The sequence below is a fragment of the Musca autumnalis genome, unplaced genomic scaffold (genome assembly GCF_047663935.1).
Source record: "Musca autumnalis isolate F117 unplaced genomic scaffold, ASM4766393v1 scaffold_2, whole genome shotgun sequence".
Taxonomy (NCBI): Eukaryota; Metazoa; Arthropoda; class Insecta; order Diptera; family Muscidae; genus Musca; species Musca autumnalis.
Window position 1 is genome coordinate 239131333 of NW_027411755.1, and position 19576 is coordinate 239150908.

At 37.0% G+C, this 19576-nt stretch overlaps 1 protein-coding gene across 1 annotated transcript in view; it reads left to right on the forward strand.

Moving 5' to 3' along the window:
- Positions 1–19576, forward strand: part of yuri (yuri gagarin) — a 139683-nt gene that overhangs the window by 60624 nt on the left and 59483 nt on the right. Inside the window, exons 25-28 of the mRNA XM_073965484.1 lie at positions 6976–7125; positions 7284–7355; positions 7418–7498; positions 8604–8642. Of these exons, the coding sequence (XP_073821585.1) occupies positions 6976–7125; positions 7284–7355; positions 7418–7498; positions 8604–8642 (342 nt within the window). The remainder of the gene's footprint in view (positions 1–6975; positions 7126–7283; positions 7356–7417; positions 7499–8603; positions 8643–19576) is intronic.

Genomic DNA, 19576 nt, shown 5'->3' on the forward strand with positions numbered 1-19576 from the left:
ATACAAACCCAAAAGCCACAAAAAACAAACACATGCCTAAGTGGGCGCTTACTGAGAGCAAGAGAGCGTAAATGTCAATGTAAAACCAGGTCAGGCAATGTGCGCTTGCTGAGAGCAAGTGAGCATACATTTCAATGCATTTTACATTGAAGTTTTCGCTCACTTGCTCTCAGCAAGCGCACATTGCCTGACCTGGATGTAAAACACATTGAAATGTATGCTCACTTGCTCTCAGTAAGCGCTCACTGGCTATCTCTAACATATACACACATTTATAAATGGTGGTGGTTTATTGAAAGGCAAAGAAATACCAAACACAAAAGCAACATAAAAATTCCAAAGAAATACATAACAGACTTTAATAAAAAAAAAAACGGAATGAAATTATGTATAAAAAGTCACATTTTTAAAAAGCAAAAATATTTAGAATCATCGTTGAACGCTTTATGCTCGTAGTTGATCCTTATCGGTCCACTTCTTCCGGATGAGTCTCGAAGATTTGATTTTGTCCAAACTTTGCACTTACTAATATTTTTTCTAGACATACAGCAGGTTCGAATATGGTCTATATCGGACAACTCTACATTTACCTTTCCCTCATGTGTTGGGATCGGTTGTGATCGTGGCCAGCTATCATCCCAACACTAGCTCAAACACACTCAATACACATAAAACATTTACTAATAATACGCAATACCCCAATCACACATCATAACAATCAACCGATCAAATAATACAACAAATGCTCGAAAATCATTCCAGATACTCCAGCGTAACTGTAATGATCTCAGGAAGAAGATTGTGGAGATAATAACATTTTAATAGCCACTATTCAGGAGACCAAAATGCCTGGCTCGGGGTTTAAAAGCCAGCATCTAAAAACATTAGCATTACCTGTACACTTCAACTGCTACACAATATTGACACACACGGCTAATAAGCAACCGAGCATATTTATTTTTGTACATTTTTGCTTATTTCGTTTTTTACGCCTAATCTTTTTTTCGTTAGGCATAATTGACAACCACGCTACATATTTTGCAGTCGGCTGACCATTCGTCGCAGCGAATTAGCAACTGAGGGTGGTTTTGTGATTAGAATTGCCAACGCAGTAATAAAAAAGGTGTCATTTAATGTCCAAATGCCTCCATCATATGGTAGAACCTAAAGAATACAAATTATTATTCTTTAAAAATAAAAAAAAAAACATATTGAACGGCTTCACCAACAATTCACATGTCCTTTGAACGAAAAAGTTGAATTAATTATACCGTGATTTTTAATGCATTACACTGGTAGCCCTGATCTCAAAAACAATTGTTTCCTGAAAACCTGGCTAAGCAGTTGAAACTTTGTTGCTTATTCTCTTTTCTGATATGTGTTGATCATGTGTGTTGCAAAAAATGAGTATGCGTGTACGATGCTATTTTATTATAGCGACAATATCAAATAGCATCAGCATCGCTAGCAATATTTTTGTGAAATTTGTTGCTACATGTTGCCGTTGTTCATTGATGCTAAACATATTTCGAAGAAATTTTAGCAGGCAAAGCTGCAAATATTCGGTGCTTTTGCTAATATGGCGTTAGCATTTTAAACTCTGGTCTGGCTTTATTAATGAAATTGACGATGCCATCTGGCATTTGCCACCACTTCATCCATAAAACTTCAGGCAGCAAAACGGGAATAATTCCTAATGCCTAACTTTCCAACGCATGCAGCCAATCTAGCTTAACAAAGGGATCTTTTAAGTCAGCGACACCAGAAGACCCAACACTAAAGAGGAAATAGCAAACTGGTAAACCAACGCCGCAGGGAACTATGGATGAGGAACCTTGATAATCGCGACTCTGGTTTGTACATGTTGTGAACCACAAAAAAGAGTCTATGGAGAGCGAAAATGTATAATGGAATGGATCTGTTATATGGGTTGACAAGAAAATCGTGCTTAAGTTCTGCCATCAATTTGTGGTTCACCAAACGGAGAACAGAACAACCAGATGAAGTCCAGATCAACACAATCTCAACTAATCCTATCATCACAACACACGCTTCCACACAACACATGTACTTTAATCAATTTTCAATTTATATTTTACTAGCATGTGCCCGCTACTTCGTTAGCGGAAGTGACCCAATTATAAAGAAAATCTCAACATTAAAACTATTTTTTTAATAGAAATTATTTTTGTTATTTCTGACCGATTTCTGAATTTAATACCCTAATTTTGTCTTCAACAGCATCTCATATGTTCAACAAACCAAACATTATTGAAAGAATTTTTGTTTTAATTTGAAATTGAAAATCAAAATTTTTACAAATTCATCGTTTGTAATCATTTTTTGTCTAACTGGATTTTAAGGAAAGAAAATCTTTTGTGCGACACCTGTTATGTGAAAACAAAATTATTAAAGAGACGTAAATCAGATTTATACCATTATCACCAACTGCGACATCTGTTGCAATGGAAAATAACAACCTTCATTGTCTTTCCAATATATATTGGTTTACGATAAAATAAATGCGCCTAGAAGTAAACTATAAAATTTGAAATTGTTTGTGATATTTTACGGTATTAAGAAATTATAGCATTTAATTTGGCAAATGTGTTGCCAACTAAGTACATAAGTAAGTAATAACAGTGAATATTAAGGATTTTTGTTATTGTTATTTTTTGTGGTTCCAGGACGAATTTTGCAAAACCCGGCCTTATCTCGCACATTTGCACCAACAGTGACCTACTGGTAAAATTTCAAGCTCCTAGCTTTAACCGTTTTAGCTGGGCGTTGATGATGAGTCAGTCTGTCACTTATCACCAAACTCAAATATATAATAGATGGATTTCTCTTCTTTATTTACTCATCCGTTATCCGGATATAAGTGATCGTACAATTCATTTTTTAATATTTATCGCATTATAATTACGTTATTGTATAGTGGTTGTCAGCTTTCTGAGTGTTGCAGCATTCAGCAGATAAGTCCATGATGTTTTTGAGCCTGGATGTTTCTTTCCTTCCTCTAACAAGCCTTCCATTAATTTTTCCCTTTAAAATTGCTTGTAAAATGTTGTATTTGTTGTTCCTTAATGCGTGTCTAAGATACGCTATTTTCCGTCTTTTTATTGTTATTATTAATTGTCGGCTTACATTCGTCCTTCTTAGTACTTCGTCATTAGAAATTTTCACAGTCCATGGTACTTTCAGTACTCGCCGGCAAATCCACATTTCGAAGGCTTCCAATTTTATTTCATCGGAGGATTTGAGCGTCCAAACTTCTGTTCCATATAGCAGCACCGACCAAACATAGCATTTTATAACGTTTATGTCATGACTTTTCATAATTTTATTGTATTTACCAAATGCATCTCGCGCCATCTCTATACGACTTTTGGTCTCTTTCGAGGGATCCCATTGGTGGTTTATAAGCATCCCAAGATATGTTCGCACTCTTTCTATTTCTGTACCTTGTACTTTTAAGGTCACTTCGGCATCGGTATTTTTCCTGCTTATGACCATGTATTTTGTCTTCTTCATGTTGATTTTAAGGCCATATTTCTGGCTTACACGTGCATGTTTCTGAAGACCGGATATGCTTCCAGTCTGTAAGGTGGCATCGTCCGCATTAATTTTTATTGCGACGGATGGAGTGGAGAAATATAGTCCATATTCGAACCTGATCTATATCTGGTAGATATTATGAGAATGCGTAAAGTATGGACCAAATCGGTCACTCCCATTAAGAGTTATCGTGCGCACAATTTTTCTGAATATTTTTGAACATTTGTGGGGTAGGTACCTGAAGGAGTGGACCGATATTGCTTAAACTAAGTTTGGAAACAATATTACGAAGGCCAAATTTTGGGCGGAATCGGCATATCCGTTTGAGAATTACCTTGCGCTTCCACCCATAAACATGGTGTCATAGGGTTTGTTTTTCAACTTTCAGGCTATTTTTTCAGGAAGTATGGACTTGCCCCTAGGAAACTTGTACCTTCGTAGAGGGGACAGCGAATACAAGATGTTACAGCAAAAACCAAGGCGATTCGAGAGCAGGTCCTAAACTGAACTTTTCCGAAATTGTGTGTGGGAGGTACCCGAAGGAGTGGACCGATTGAGTCCATATTGGAACCATCTTCGAACTTAAACTAAGTTTGGACAAAATATTACGAAAGTCACATTTTGGACCGAATCGACAGATCCGTTCGAGAGTTATCTTGCGTTCCTACCACTACACACGGTGTCATAGGGTTTTTTGGAACTTTCTGGCTATTTTCTTAGGATGTATGGACTTGCCCCTAATGAAACTGACAGCGTCGTATAGAGAACAGCGTATACAACTTGCGTAAACAAAAATCAAAGCGATTCGAGACCTAAACTGAACTTTTCCGAAATTTTGTGTGGGAGGTACCCGAAGGAGTGAACCGATTGAGTTCATATTGGAACCTCATCTAAATTTGGTAGAAATTACACGATGTGTAAAATATGGACCAAATCGGTTATTCCCTACAAGAGTTATCGTGCGCACAAGTTTTGCGACAATTTTTGAACATTTGTGGGGGGGGGGGGGTACTTGAAGGAGTGGACCTATATGGCCCATCTTCGAACTTAAATCGAATCTGGACAAAATATTTCGATACCCAAAATTTGAACCGAATCGATTGATCCGTTCGAGAGTTATCGTGCGCACCAGCCTGCCAGACAGACAGACGGATGGACATTGCTAGATCTACTCAAAATTGTCTGAAACGGATATCGTACAAACATACTTGGGGTCTAAAACCATTATTTCGATGAGGCACATTTTTGGCCGTATCAAAGTGTAAATACCCTCTTTAGCCTAAAGGCTGAGGGTATAACAATATTATATTATTTGTTGTACTGATGAACAAAGTTAATCTTACAGTACGGCAGTGTTATGCTAAGTTTACATTTACGAAATCCACTCGATTTCAACTGTCAATTCCATAGCTCAAACGTCAAATGAAATCTCATCTGGATTTCATTTGACGTTTAACCTATGGATTTGACAGTTGAAAACGAGTGGATTTCGTAAATGTAAACCAAGCATTAAACGCGAAGCATTGCACAATAAAACGTTCAAATTTTCAACTAAGGAGTCATCTCGATCGAACGATTCTTTTATCCAAGTGAGTTATAAGTAAGAATCAAAGGATCGATTTTTAATTCCTACGTAATAATCGAAAAATCGATTTTTGAGTTCTAACCCCCTGTTTTTGTAAAATTGTTTTTTCTTCTCACACGAATTGTCAAATTTTGTAGATCGATTTACTCGCCCAAGCGCAAATGCAGAGCGCTGATTTTTATATGAGGAATTCTTTACTAAATATGGAACGCGTCTAATTAGGTCTGCATGTCATCTGGTGGCAGAGCTATGGATGCCTAAATTATTACGAATATAGACGAACGAACAAAAATTATTTACAAAAACTGGGGGTAAGTAAGAATCAAAAGATCGAAAGTTCGATTTTTGCTTGGTAATACGTAGCCCTACTGGGAAGGCGCCCGATGCACAGAGGACGAAATCATTGATCTAGCGGCGCGAAAGTCAAAAAATCAAAGTATAAAATTGCTAAATGTTTTCCATTATATCGATTACAGACACTCTGCTGACTAAGATTTTGTTTTTACTTTTTTGTTGTTGTAAATATTCACTCAGTTATTCAGTGTCAAGTGCAAGAAATTTTGACGGATCAGATTGTAATAAAATTGTTGCTAAAAACCTGATCTCATAATTGTTTAATTGTTAAATAAATGCGTAATAAAACTAAACTAAGTTTATTTTTTATTGATAGGGGTTACATAGTAATAAAGCAATAAATCTTCCAAAATTATTTTTTTTTGTATGTTTTTAGTGCAATATACTTTTGTTGGATGGAGCGTAACTACAAAGGTCCGTCGAGGTTCGGTCCAGTTATTTTTTAATAATTAAATTGGACTCCCTAGATTCCGAATAACCAAAATTTAGCTGCAAATAGCTGCAAATCTTGCTGATAAATGGTCTTGAAAAATAGCTTAAATCCTCAAAATACTCAAAATCTGTCGGTACGGTTATATGGGGGCTATATCAAAATGTAGACCTATGTTCGCAATTTTTGGTGGGAACCACACTGGGAACCCCAAATACCAAATTACACCTAATTTGGTCGGAAAATGTAGCTTTAAATCCCCAAACTACTGAAAGTCGGGAGGTACCTTAAAAGGGGCATATACCCAAACGTGGACCTATGTCCACAATTTTTGGTGGAAAGGTTTAGTGATCACTAAGAACCCTAAGTACCAAATTACAACTAATTTGGAAGGAAAAGGTGGCTTAAATCCTCAAAATATCGAATATCAGGAGGTACCGTTATATGGGGGCTATACCAAAATATTTGCCGATGTTGTTCATATTTAGTCCATAATTACCCACAAACACAGATTGAGTTTCTGCAAAATTTCAGAAAGATATCTTCACTCGTTTCCAAGTTATTAATTTCGCGCCGCTAGATCAGTGGTTTTGACCACTGTGCGAGTGGAGAAAAACAGAAAAAAAAACTCCCCACGGATTATGGATTTACTATAAGTTATCCATTCCGATAGTTGTTATTGATGCAGTCAATAACTCCCAAAATTAGCTTCAATTCAAAGATAGACTATGTCGTTAGATTCCGTAGCCACTGTTGGAATGATTACCATTGAAAAACTCTTTTATGGCGCCATGTTCGACTGAAATAGAGTTATCAATTGAATTTGCAACTTCGAATTCTCCTTTTGAACGGCTTGTCACGGCTTGGTGGTATCATGGGGATGCTTTTTCATAAGATTAAAACAAGTCGGAGTATCATTATAACGTAAATTATTGTGAGTTAAGTTTTTTTCCGATGTTGTAAATGATGTGCATGAAATCAAATCAACACTGTAATGTATAACCTGGCACAATTTGCTTTTAATAAATACCCACTTTTTGTTTTTCAGACCGGAAATTTTTCCTACAGCGATATGTATAACCCCGACAAGGATCAATGTGAAACGAATCCGTTCTGCAAGGCTATAATGGATATAAAACGAAGCTATCAGGAAAGAGAAAATAAACTCTTACACACAGTTACAATAAGAAATAAAAAGGTAAAGTTGCAAACGAATTGTGAAGACAAAGTCTGAAACAGAAGGTCAATAATAATTTTAATTGCAATCTTTAGTTTTGGACTTAAATTTTAATTTCCACAATACCCTTAACGTGTTGTACCTTTTCAAAAATTACTAAAATTAACATTTAATTTCAGATTGAAGAGTTAACTCAAATTCTAATCGAAAATGAAAAGCTATTTGAACCACAGCAGCAAAGGCAACGAATGGTAAGTTTTAATGACCTTTAATACCAATTACTGCAAAACACTTATTAATTATCACACCTTAGAATCTCAGTGAAGGTGAAGACATCGACAACATTACACCACCGGCCTCATTAAGTGGTACTTTGCCCACACCATCACGACATGTGACTGGATAAACGTTGTAGCACTTTGGGGTCACCATAATACACATCCAGCTATACACCCCAAATGATGAGGAGACATTAGGATACAACGAAATTACAATTACACCAACCAACATGGACAGGCGACATCATGCTGAAAGGAATACAATAATGGCAATGCCATTTTACTTGTTTTGTTTTTGCTATTAGACAGAAATAATGGGAAAACAAAAGCTACAACATATCCTACAATCAGTGATAAAGATTTCAATGAATGCTTACTAGCATTTCATATATCATCTTGAAGGATTGTTTAACATGTACAAGGGTGACAATGTCTATTCCAAGGGTTCTACAAAATTAATTTTAAGTCAAAAAGTGTTCCAAAACACTAAAAAGTAGCCAAATTTATATGAACATAGTTTAGTAATGTTGATAATTTGTCGTTTAAAAAAATGAAGGAACAGAGTTATTGCAAGTTACTGCTATGGATCATTACATATGGTCCCAACAAATTGTGTACCATTAAAATTAACTTATAAATTTTGTTCAGAGGGAGAACCCTATTTTGATCTAATTCTTAGGGTGCTTTGATTTTTAACACCGATAGGAAAAACGCCTTGAAACTAATAATGGTATGGTACAGGTATAATTAAGTAAAGTATTCGAATCAATTCAAAGAGATTTGGAATCAGTCATGATATATGTATGTAGCTAGCTAGGTTATCAATGTCTCCCAAATGGTTTTCAATTATCCGCCTTATTTTGAACGAAAATTTTAGGTGAATTTTGTCTTTCCCTCGTTTCAACTTAAAGGAGAAAGTGAGAAAACTCACGGGGAATTTACGCTCAAAATATCCTCCTATATGTATTTTGTATTCTACTGGTATAAGGTATCAAATAGTCGCCAATCTCCTCCAGTCTCTAAAACTTTTCGCCCATGTATTTGTTGTATTTACCTCGAAAATGTAAAACTAACATTTGTCTAGACTCTTTTCAAAACTGTTGGCAGCTAGGAGAATAAACAAAAAACAAATCAACGTAAATCAAGCCAAAATCAAAATGTAAATTGAATTTAGGTTATCGATTTGAAATTAAATTTAAATTACGATTGTGTTGAATGCAGCACAGCAACAACAACAGCTACAACAATAGCTACAACAATGTGAGTACCAAACTAACAAATGTGCAAAATTAGATTTTGTATATAGAACAAAAAAAAAAAAAAAACGAATACAATAGCAATCTCTAACATTAGTATATAATACTATAATATGAATTTATATAGGACTACCCATATACATACTTAATTTTGTATACTACGTAATAACATACATATGTAAAAGACATTTATTTATGATTTAAGACAATAAAAGAGAGAAATACATACAGACATTTTTATTTCCCGCCAAATAATGTAATGACGTTTTGTTATTTGGGGTTATGTGGGAGAGGAAGCTTTCCAAAAAAATGAATTCACACAGTAGGACACTCACTAAGTACATGTGTCATATATTTAGGGGATAATTGGTACCATAGAACAATCTTTATCGGCCTTAATGTACAAGGTCACAATCTGGCATTACCCAGCGTTTACGCAGGATAGGGCAGTGGAGTTCATGTATTGATTGTCAAAAACCCACAACTTGTGTGATGTAGGCGTCCCGTCAAGTGCAAAACAGCTGTAAAATTATGCATTAAAAATCATCTATGGGCCATTATTACATGTTTTCTTTTACTATCTGATGGATTTGAAAATGCAAAATAATCTAATTTGGAGGCAAAAAAAATATAATTTTCACATTGAAAGTTAATGGCAAGAAGCTCCTCCTTGAAATTTAATCAACACTTTTAACTTTAACTTAACCGAAACGCTATAAATCTGTTCGGTAAATCCAAATATAACAAAAGCAGACTAATAATAATGGGGGTATTTATTTTTGTTTTTCGTTTACATGTTCTGTTATTCTTCATGTTTTTATACCCTAGCACTATGTGGGGAGGGTGTTGGTTTTGGCCAAAAAGTTTGTAACGCATCGAAAAAATGGTCGTAGACCCATACATATATGTATATACCAAAATGATTGTCTCGACGAGCTGTGTCGATCTGGCTATGTGTGTCCAGCCGTCTGTGCATCTAAACCTTGTAATCACGCTACAGCTCGCAATTTTCATCGGATAACATTCAGGGGTCGGAATGGGCAAAAAACTTATTTGGGGAAAAAGTCAACGTTTTATTTCAAAGCGTATATCTCCGCTTCTATAAGGGGTATATCAAAAGCAAAACCTGCTAATGAAAGTAGAAAATATCACCTTTACAACGACGTATAGTAGGTTGTCGTAGGGGTCCCACAGAGGAAGAGGCCTATTAAGTTTGGTGATGGTCGGATAATATTTAGGAGTCGGAATAAGCAAAAAGCTTATGTGGAGAAAAGTCAACGTTTTTTTCTTATGCTAATATGGAAGAATAAAAGATCTCCTTTACATTGATGAAAAGTATGTTGGCGTAAGTGGGCAAACAACCGACAACAAAAGTCAGTAATATATCACATTTTTCCAGTTTTCGTAATCACGCTACAGGTTGAAATTTTGATCGGATAGTCACAAATTTTTGGGGGTAGATTGGGGCCTCACAGAGGAAGAAGCCTATTGTTTTTTGTGATAGTCGGATAATATTTAGGGGTCGGAATGGGGAAAAACTCATGTGGAGACAAATTCAAAGTTTTATTCTTTGTGAATATTGGCAACTCTGACAGCTATGACATGGGCCTTTTTAAAAATATATTAGTTTTTGTTTCATTCGAACGCGATCTTCTTAAGAATAGCTTCAAAAATCGGAACATTTGACTAATATTTTTGTTGTGAGTACAACCTATATTTTAAGTGCAAGTAAATATACATATTCAAAATATCGCGAAACTAATGCGTATAGCAAAATATTATAGTGGATTTTGAAGGATGAGGTAATAGATTAATTTTCTTTAAAAAATAGGGTTTTAGCGTGTTGTGGAATTCTAGTTAGTTGCATATTTTCTTAGTGTATTTTGTAATGCCATTCGATTATATACTTAAATACATACATATATACTTCCCACCTCGGGAAAAATTTTCCAAAGTAGGTCATGGGTTTAAGATTATTCAGTATTAAAATCAGCTGCCACCTAGTGCCAGAATATAAATGGTGTGTCGCTGACTAAAGCTGCCGTAGAATAGGGTTTCTATGGATATATTAGCGTATAACTCTGTTATCAGACCACGTACATTAACATAATCGGCATCAGTGGCATGATGAAAAAATCTTCTTCCAAATTTGTCTTAAGTTGGCGGTACGTGCCTTCCAGGAAAAACGCTATATGATCTATATTAAAAATTTTACCAATTTTCAGGCAAAAATGTTGATTTTTCTAATCCGCTAAATTGGTTGGATTTTATGTTGTTTTGGAGATTGTTTTGTTTTCCCAATCATATTTTTGCATCATAAGATAATCTGGACCTTTGTTCATGTCATTTTGTATTAACAGCATAAAACAATTCTTTCTGTATACCCCCTCTAGAGGGGAAATGGGGGAGAATGTTACGCTCGTGGGGGAGAATGTTACGCATGGTCGGCCCCGCTCCGACTATAGCCTTTGCTCACTTGTTTTTGTGCGCAGTGCGCACGATAACTCTCGATCGGATAAATCGATTTAGTCCAAAATTTGGCTTTCGTAATATTTTGTCCAAACTTAGTTTAAGTTCGAAGATGGGTTATATCGGTCTATTCCTTCCGGTACCTCCCACACAAAAGTTCGGAAATATTCGGGAAATGTGTGCGTGCGTACTATAACTCTTGAAGGGAGTAACCGATTAGGTCCATACTTTGCACATCGTCAAATTTCTACCAGACTTAGATGAGGTTCTAATATGGACTCAATTGGTCCACTCCTTCGGGTACCTTCCACACAAAATTTCGGAAAAGTACAGTTTAGGACCTGTTCTCGAATCTCTTTGATTTTTCTTGTAGCAACTTGTATTCACTGCCCCGCTTACGACGGTACATGTCTCATTAAGGGCAAGTCCATACTTCCTGACAAAATAGCCTGAAAGTTGCAAAAACCCCTATGACACCGTGTGTAGTGGTTGGAACGCAAGACAACTCCCGAACGGATCAACCGATTTGGTCCAAAATTTGGCCCATTTTGTCCAAACATAGTTTAAATTCGAACATAAACCATATCGGTCCACTCCTTCAGGTACCTCCCCCACAAAAGTCCAAAAATGTTCGGAAAAATTGTTCGCACGATAACTCTTGAAGGGAGTGACGGAATTGGTTCATACTTTACACATCCTAATATATCTACCAGATAAAGAGCAGGTTCGAATATGGACTATGTTTGTCCACTCCTTCGGGAGTTCAATTTAAGACCTGCTCTCGAATCACTTTGATTTTTTTAAAGCAACTGGCATTCGCTGTCTCAATTACGACGATAAAAGTTTTTTCAGGGGTAAGTCCATACTTCTTGAGAAAAAAGGCCCGAAAAGTGCAAAAAAAACCCTATTGCACCATACATATGTAGTGGGTGGAGAGTACGATAACTCTCGAACTAATCCAATTGGTCCAAAATTTGGCATCCTAATATCAGGGCCAGACACTTGGATTTGTAAAGAAAGCCGTTGAAAGCCTTTAAGGGCCAGGCGTTGAAAGCCTTTAAGGGACAGACACGTGAATTTTTAAAGAATATTTTTTCAACGCCTATTAGGGCCAGACATTTGGATTTTTAAAGAATAGTTTTTCAACGCCGTGACGTAGGGAAGATAGATGGAAGATACCAAGGAACGGTCCTGACCGGCTTTAACGTGGCTAAGCCCCGGATTTACCTTGGTCCCTCTTTCATCTTAAGTGAACACTGACCTCCACGTGGTGTCACCTGGGGAACTGCCTTTAACATCCGTTAAAGGTAGTGAGCTAACATGTGCCGCGCGTTCACCCATAAGAACGGTAAAAACTTGGGTTTGGGCGTCGGGTTAGTAACCTTCCCCTAGAAAAAACAGCCTACTATGAAAAACGAAAGAAAAACAAACCCCTCTAAAGTTGACGAACCCAGCAAACGTTTTAAGGACCATGATCTGCGAATCTGCACCCTAGAGAAGGCGCAGTTTACGCATTGGCAGATGTACTTGTAAAGTACAAGGCCGACATTACTGCCATACAGGAAATACGATGGATTGGGAAAGGCGTCACAACAACACCTAAAGGTGACACACTGTATTATAGCTGCCATGACACAAAGGATGAGTTTGGTTGCGGATTTGTAGTTGGTCGGAGGTTAAAACATCTGGTCTCCAGATTCACCCCAGCGAATGAAAGTCTCACTGCTATTCGATTAAAAGCAAAATTCTTCAACATCAGCTTTATTTGCGCTCATGCCCCACTGAAGGCAAGGACGAACAGATCAAAGATATATTTTACAAGCGCTTAGAAGAAACTTATGACCGTTACCCTGCCCATGACATTAAAATTATACTAGGCGGTTTTAATGTCAAAATTGGAATGGAGAATATCTTTGGCCCAACAGTCGGGTATTTCAGTCTCCACAGTGAAACATCTGACAATGGTATGAGGCTGATAGACTTTGCAGCTGCAAGAAACATGGTAATTAGCAGTACCAGATTAAAGCATCTCGATATTCATAAGGGCACCTGGCTGTCTCCAGATCAAAGAACAAGTAATCAAATTAATCATGTTGTGATAGATGGAAGACATTCATCGAGCGTGTTGGATGTACGATCGTTCCGAGGCGCAAACATTGATTCGGACCACTACCTTGTTGCAGCAAAGGTACGTACCCGTCTAAACGTTGCAAATGAAGCACGAACAGATACAACGCGGAAGTTGGACATCCATACGCTGCAAACACAACAGATAGATATTCGACTCAACTAACCCAATTGCTTAATGAGAGCACTCCTTGTCCCGATAACATAACAACACGATGGCAAAATATTGCCCACTCCATGCAAACAGCCGCAAAATCCATACTTGGATACCAGAGACCTCCACAAAGGAATTCATGGTATGGCCAGAAGTGTCGTGCTGCTACCGAAGAGAAAAATGAGGCACGGCACCAGCCGATCTGTTTAAAATCGGAGGCGACGCGCTGATAAGGTTATGCATCAGCTAGTTAGCACCATCTGGCAGGAAGAACACGTTCCCGACGATTGGAACTTGAGCATCCTGTGTCCCGTCCACAAGAAAGGAGATAAGACTGTATGCATAAGTCTTCTCCCTATTGCCTATAAGATCGTGTCGGGGATATTGTGCGAACGACTAAAGCCTATGGTCAACGAGATAATTGGGCCATACCAATGCGGCTTTAGACCTGGCAAGTCCACCATTGACCAGATATTTACCCTGCGGCAAATCCTGGAAAAGACCCAAGAGATGCAGATCGACACCTACCACCTTTTTGTCGATTATAAAGCAGCCTTCGACAGTCCACTACGTTCAAAGGTATTCCAGGCCATGTCTGAATTTGGTATCCCCGCGAAGCTCATTCGGCTTTGTAAAATAACTGACAGAAGATCTTCAGTTAAAATAGGAAAGAACCTCTCCGAAGAGTTTTGTACCAAAAGAGGTTTCAGGCAAGGAGACAGCCTTTCGTGTGATCTTTTCAACATCCTGCTAGAAAAGGTTATACGAGAGGCAAACGTCAAAAGAAGTGGCACGATCTACACCAATAGCCACATGTTACTTGCTTATGCTGATGCTATAGACATCATGGGACGATCAGTAAAAGAAGTAACCGATACCTTTATGAAGGTCGAAGTAGAATCTGCTAAAGTGGGTCTGAGAAGACCAAGCTGATGGTGTCGACGCGCAATGCATCCATTGAGTTCGGACCAACTGTGGAAGTTAGTACCTATAATTTTAAGGTAGTAAAAGATTTCGTATATCTCGGCACCGCCGTAAACACAACAAACGACATCAGTTGTGAAATAAAAAGAAGAATTGTATTGGCCAACAGATGCTACTTTGGCTTAAGTAAGCACTTTAAAAACAAAGCCACAACTCGTCAAACAAAAATAACGCTTTACAAAACACTGATACTACCCGTGCAAGGCAGAGCTTGGCGTGTTTGAGAGAAAAATTCTTCGAAAGATCTACGGGCCGATTTGCGTTGACGGTGAATATCGACGTCGTATGAATCACGAGCTGTATCTGCTATACAACGACATCAATATAGTTAAACGCGTCGAGATGCAGCGATTGCGTTGGCTAGGTCATATAATAAGAATGAGCGATGATGAACCCGCTAAAAAAGCGTATTAATACGAGCCACATGGCGGTGCACGCAGAATTGGCAGGCCAAAGAATAGACGGCGCAAACAAGTGGATGAAGAGATGACAAGGCGCGGTATTCCAAAAATCGAAGCACTAAACAGAGAGAATAGGAGATCCTTTCTTAGTTCGGTCTATGGAACAAATGTTCTGTAATGGGCCAGCTAAGTAAGTTTTTCAACGCCTATCGGGGTCAGACACGTGGATTTTTAAAGAACATTTTTTCAACGCCTATCAGGCCCAGACACGTAGATTTTTAAAGAACATTTTTTCAACGCCTATCAGGGCCAGACACGTGGATTTTTAAAGAATATTTTTTCAACGCCTATCAGGGCCAGACACGTGGATTTTTAAAGAATATTTTTTTAACGCCTATCAGGGCCAGACACGTGGATTTTTAAAGAACATTTTTTCAACGCCTATCAGGCCCAGACACGTAGATTTTTAAAGAACATTTTTTCAACGCCTATCAGGGCCAGACACGTGGATTTTTAAAGAACATTTTTTCAACGCCTATCAGGGCCAGACACGTGGATTTTTAAAGAATATTTTTGCAACGCCTATCAGGGCCAGACACGTGGATTTTTAAAGAATATTTTTTCAACGCCTATCAGGGCCAGACACGTGGATTTTTAAAGAATATTTTTTCAAAGCCTATCAGGGCCAGACACGTGGATTTTTAAAGAATATTTTTTCAAAGCCTATCAGGGACAGACACGTGTATTTTTAAAGAACATTTTTTCAACGCCTTTCAGGGCCAGACACGTGGATTTTTAAAGAATATTTTTTCAACGCCTATCAGGGCCGGACACGTGGATTTTTAAAGAATATTTTTTTAATGCCTATCAGGGCCAGACACGTGGATTTTTAAGGAATATTTTTTCAACGCCTATCAGGGCCAGACGCTTAGAATTTTAAAGAATATTTTTTCAACGCCTATCAGGGTCAGACACGTGAATTTTTAAAGAATATTTGTTTAACGCCTATCTGGGCCAGAGACGTGGATTTTTAAGGAATATTTTTTCAGCGCCTATCAGGGCCAGACACGTGGATTTTTAAAAAAATATTTGTTCACCGCCTATCAGGGCCAGACACGTGGATTTTTAAAAAAATATTTGTTCACCGCCTATCAGGACCAGACACGTGAATTTTTATATAATATTTTTTCAACGCCTATTAGGCCCAGATTTTTAAAGAATATTTTTTCAACGTCTATCGGGGCTAGACACATGGATTTGTAAAGAACAAATTTTAACACCTATCAGGGCCACACACGTGGATTTTTAAATAATATTTTTTTAACGCCTATCAGGGCCAGACACGTGGATTTTTAAAGAATATTTCTTCAACGCCTATCGGGGCCAGGCACCTGGATTTTTAAGGAATATTTTTTCAACGCCTATCAGGGCTAGACACGTGGATTTTTAAAGAACACTTGTTCAACGAGTACCATAATAAGAAACGTGCGATCCCGCGGCGACCGGTTCTATGCACGGGATTGATTCAGATATTCAGGTACCTTCAACTCAGAAATTATTTGTTTGTGTTCGTGAATTTTTATACCCTAAACCATAATATGGAGGGTATAATTCAATTTGTCGAAGAGATGGCAAGACGCGGTATTCCAGAAAGCGAAGCACTAAACAGAGAGAATTGGAAATCTTTTGTTAGTTCGGTCTATGGAACAAATGTTCTGTAATGGGCCAGCTAAGAAGAATTCAATTTGTCATTCCGTTTGTAACACATCGAAATATTCATCGGAGACCCTATTAAGTATATATATTCTCGATCAGGGTCAAATTCTAAGTCGATATAAACATGTAGACGGACATGTCCGTCCGTCAGTCCGTCTGTTGAAATCAAGATACAGCTCGCAATTTTTAAGATAGACCTTTGTAATTTGTTATAGAAGTTTATATTACTCCTAGGATGTTTGGTATTGCAAATGGGCTATATCGGTCCACGTTTTAATATAGCCGCCATATAACGGTACATCCCGATTTTCGGTGTTTTGAAGGTTTTAGCTTCATTACCATACATAATGTGGCTATTATGTTACCGAATTATCGGAAATTTAGTATTTAGTCTTCTTCGAGTCTACAAACTTTCCGCCAGAAATAGATCGACGTTTTGATGTAGCCCACATAAAACGGTACCTCCCGAATTTCGGTATTTTGAAGGTTAGCCACATTGTTTTACCGAAATTTGGTATTTAGTCTTCTTCATAAACAAATTTGTCCATTGTACTTTAATACAGCTAGTGGTGGAGGGTATAACAAGTTCGGTCCGGCCGAACTGAACGTCGTTTTTACTTGTTAACCATAGGACCGGTATCTCATTTGATATGTATCGGGATAAAAAAGAATCGTCATCGGAATACGGGACACCTCTGCAGTCAACCTAAAAGCAACCAATTCATCATCTTGCACCTCATATTATTATTCATCAGACCGAAATTTCATAATTCATGCAATTTATCGGTCTCCGCAAAAAAGTCGACGAAATCTTAGACTTTATGTTTCAGAAGAACATCATGGTCCTTCACCTGTAGCTTGTAACGTTGCTATGGTTACAACGTTTTGCGAAAGGATCGTATAAGAAGCGGAGGAAGAGGACTTGTCTTCCTTATAGACCAGTCTGTGCAGAACAGACCTATCTCCCTTGGGCTAGAGTCGAGTAAAGTGTGGGATTACCGTGGTAGAGTTTCTAACAGCTGCAAAGTGTTTCAGAAACCGATATTCCTGTTCAAAACCCCAATTTGTTTGTAGTCAGAGATTGTCAAATTCTATATGGGATTAGATAGTACGATGGTTGCACGATAAATTTCTGGCCTTGGCAATACTGCGTTTTTCCAGGTCCCATTTGACATTTCCATTGGAACGTTTGACATTTTTTAGTGTAAACGTACTCAGTACAGTTTCCACAGACATTATTTTATTTTATTGGAAGATATGTGAAAGTCTTCTTATAAAAGACCAGATGGTCTTCCTTTAGGAGACCAGAAGGTCTACTTATAGAAAATCAGAAGGTCTAATTGAATAAGACCAAAAGATCTTTTTAGAAGACCATAAGGTGTTCCATAAAATATCAAAAGATAGTTCTCGGAGAAGACCAAGAAATGTTCTTCTTAGAAGACCTCTTCTTATCCAAAAAAAAGTTGAATAAAAATATCTCAATGAATGGTTCTATTAGCCATCATATAGGGTATTAACATATTTTTAAACTTCCAAAAAAATAATAAAGAAGTTCAAAAGGAGTCAGCCATTTATTATCCAGCCATTGGTATTGGCTTCAAGGAATACAAAGAAAGAAAACATTGGTATATCCATAGTTTTCAAGTTGTCTAGGTATATTAAATTTACATGTAAAACTAAATGATGATCAACAAACAATAACAACCCAAATACCAATGCAAATACCTAAGGACAACAACATTGTTACCACCACAATAAGGGCGGTAGGTTGAATTAAAAAAAAAAAAAAAAAAAAAAAACGAAAAACACTCATCACTAACTTGTCGAACTTCTCAATAAATAAATGTTGAATTCGATTGCCTGACAGGAAACGGTATATCGCGCATTTCCCCATTGTCTGTAAACGAGACAACAACGACACTAAAAAAATACGAAAGACTTGAAAAAATAACGGAAAATATTTGTTAACGTGCTAGGAAAATTTTATATCCGGTGTAAAGGAGAAGAAGCTATAAATTAAATAAACTTCAATTTTAAATACAAGTGAATGAAAGGTTTTCAAAAAAAAGAAAACAAAAATTTTTGTGACAAAAAAGTAGCATGAAAGCATCTGGAAATAACAGTGAAATTAATTGAAAGTGCTGCCTGAATTGCTTGTTTATGAAGTGTAATTAAAATTGTTGCATACTTTGAGGCGTCGCACAAATATTTCCAAGTGTGAATTACGGTGAAAATTTGTGGAACACAGTTGAACTTTGTCACGAAATCTCCTCCTGCCATGCTAAAGGAAACATTTGATTGTTGAAGTGATTGAGGAAGGCATTCAAAAGCAATTAAAATGGAGTAACAAAAAATAACATTTTTGTTATAAAAAGGTCTTAAAATTATAATGTCTCTTAAAGAGAAACAATTTTATGCTCAGGAAAAAATCAATATTGTGCCAATAAATGTGTTTGCTATCCAGAAAGTAGGAGTGCACTAACCCATTATATATTCACATTTGGAAAATAAATAAAAAATAGTCCATTATTTGTCTACGAGGCTTGTTTTGAAAATTTGTAAACAATACGAATAAACTTTTTAGAATTAATAAATATACATGTGGATATTAAAAAAGCGCATATTAAAGAATAAACGTGGATTCTTTAAAGGTTTTAAGGTGGACACAAAGAGGATTTTTTAATGATTTTTAGCTGGAGAGGAGAATTAGCGTGGATTTTTTAAATGATTTTTAGCTGGAGAGGAGAATAAGCGTGGATTTTTTAAAGATTTTTAACTGGACTCAAAGAGGAGAATAAGCGTGGATTTTTAAATGATTTTTAGCTGGAGAGGAGAATAAGCGTGGATTTTTTAAAGATTTTTAACTGGACTCAAAGAGGAGAATAAGCGTGGATTTTTAAAGATTTTTAACTGGACTCAAAGAGGAGAATAAGCGTGGATTTTTTAAAGATTTTTAGTTGGACTCAAAGAGGAAAATAAGCGTGGATTTTTAAAGATTTTTAGGTGGACTCAAAGAGGAAAATAAGCGTGGATTTTTTTTTTAAGATTTTTAGGTGGACTCAAAGAGGAAAATAAGCGTGGATTTTT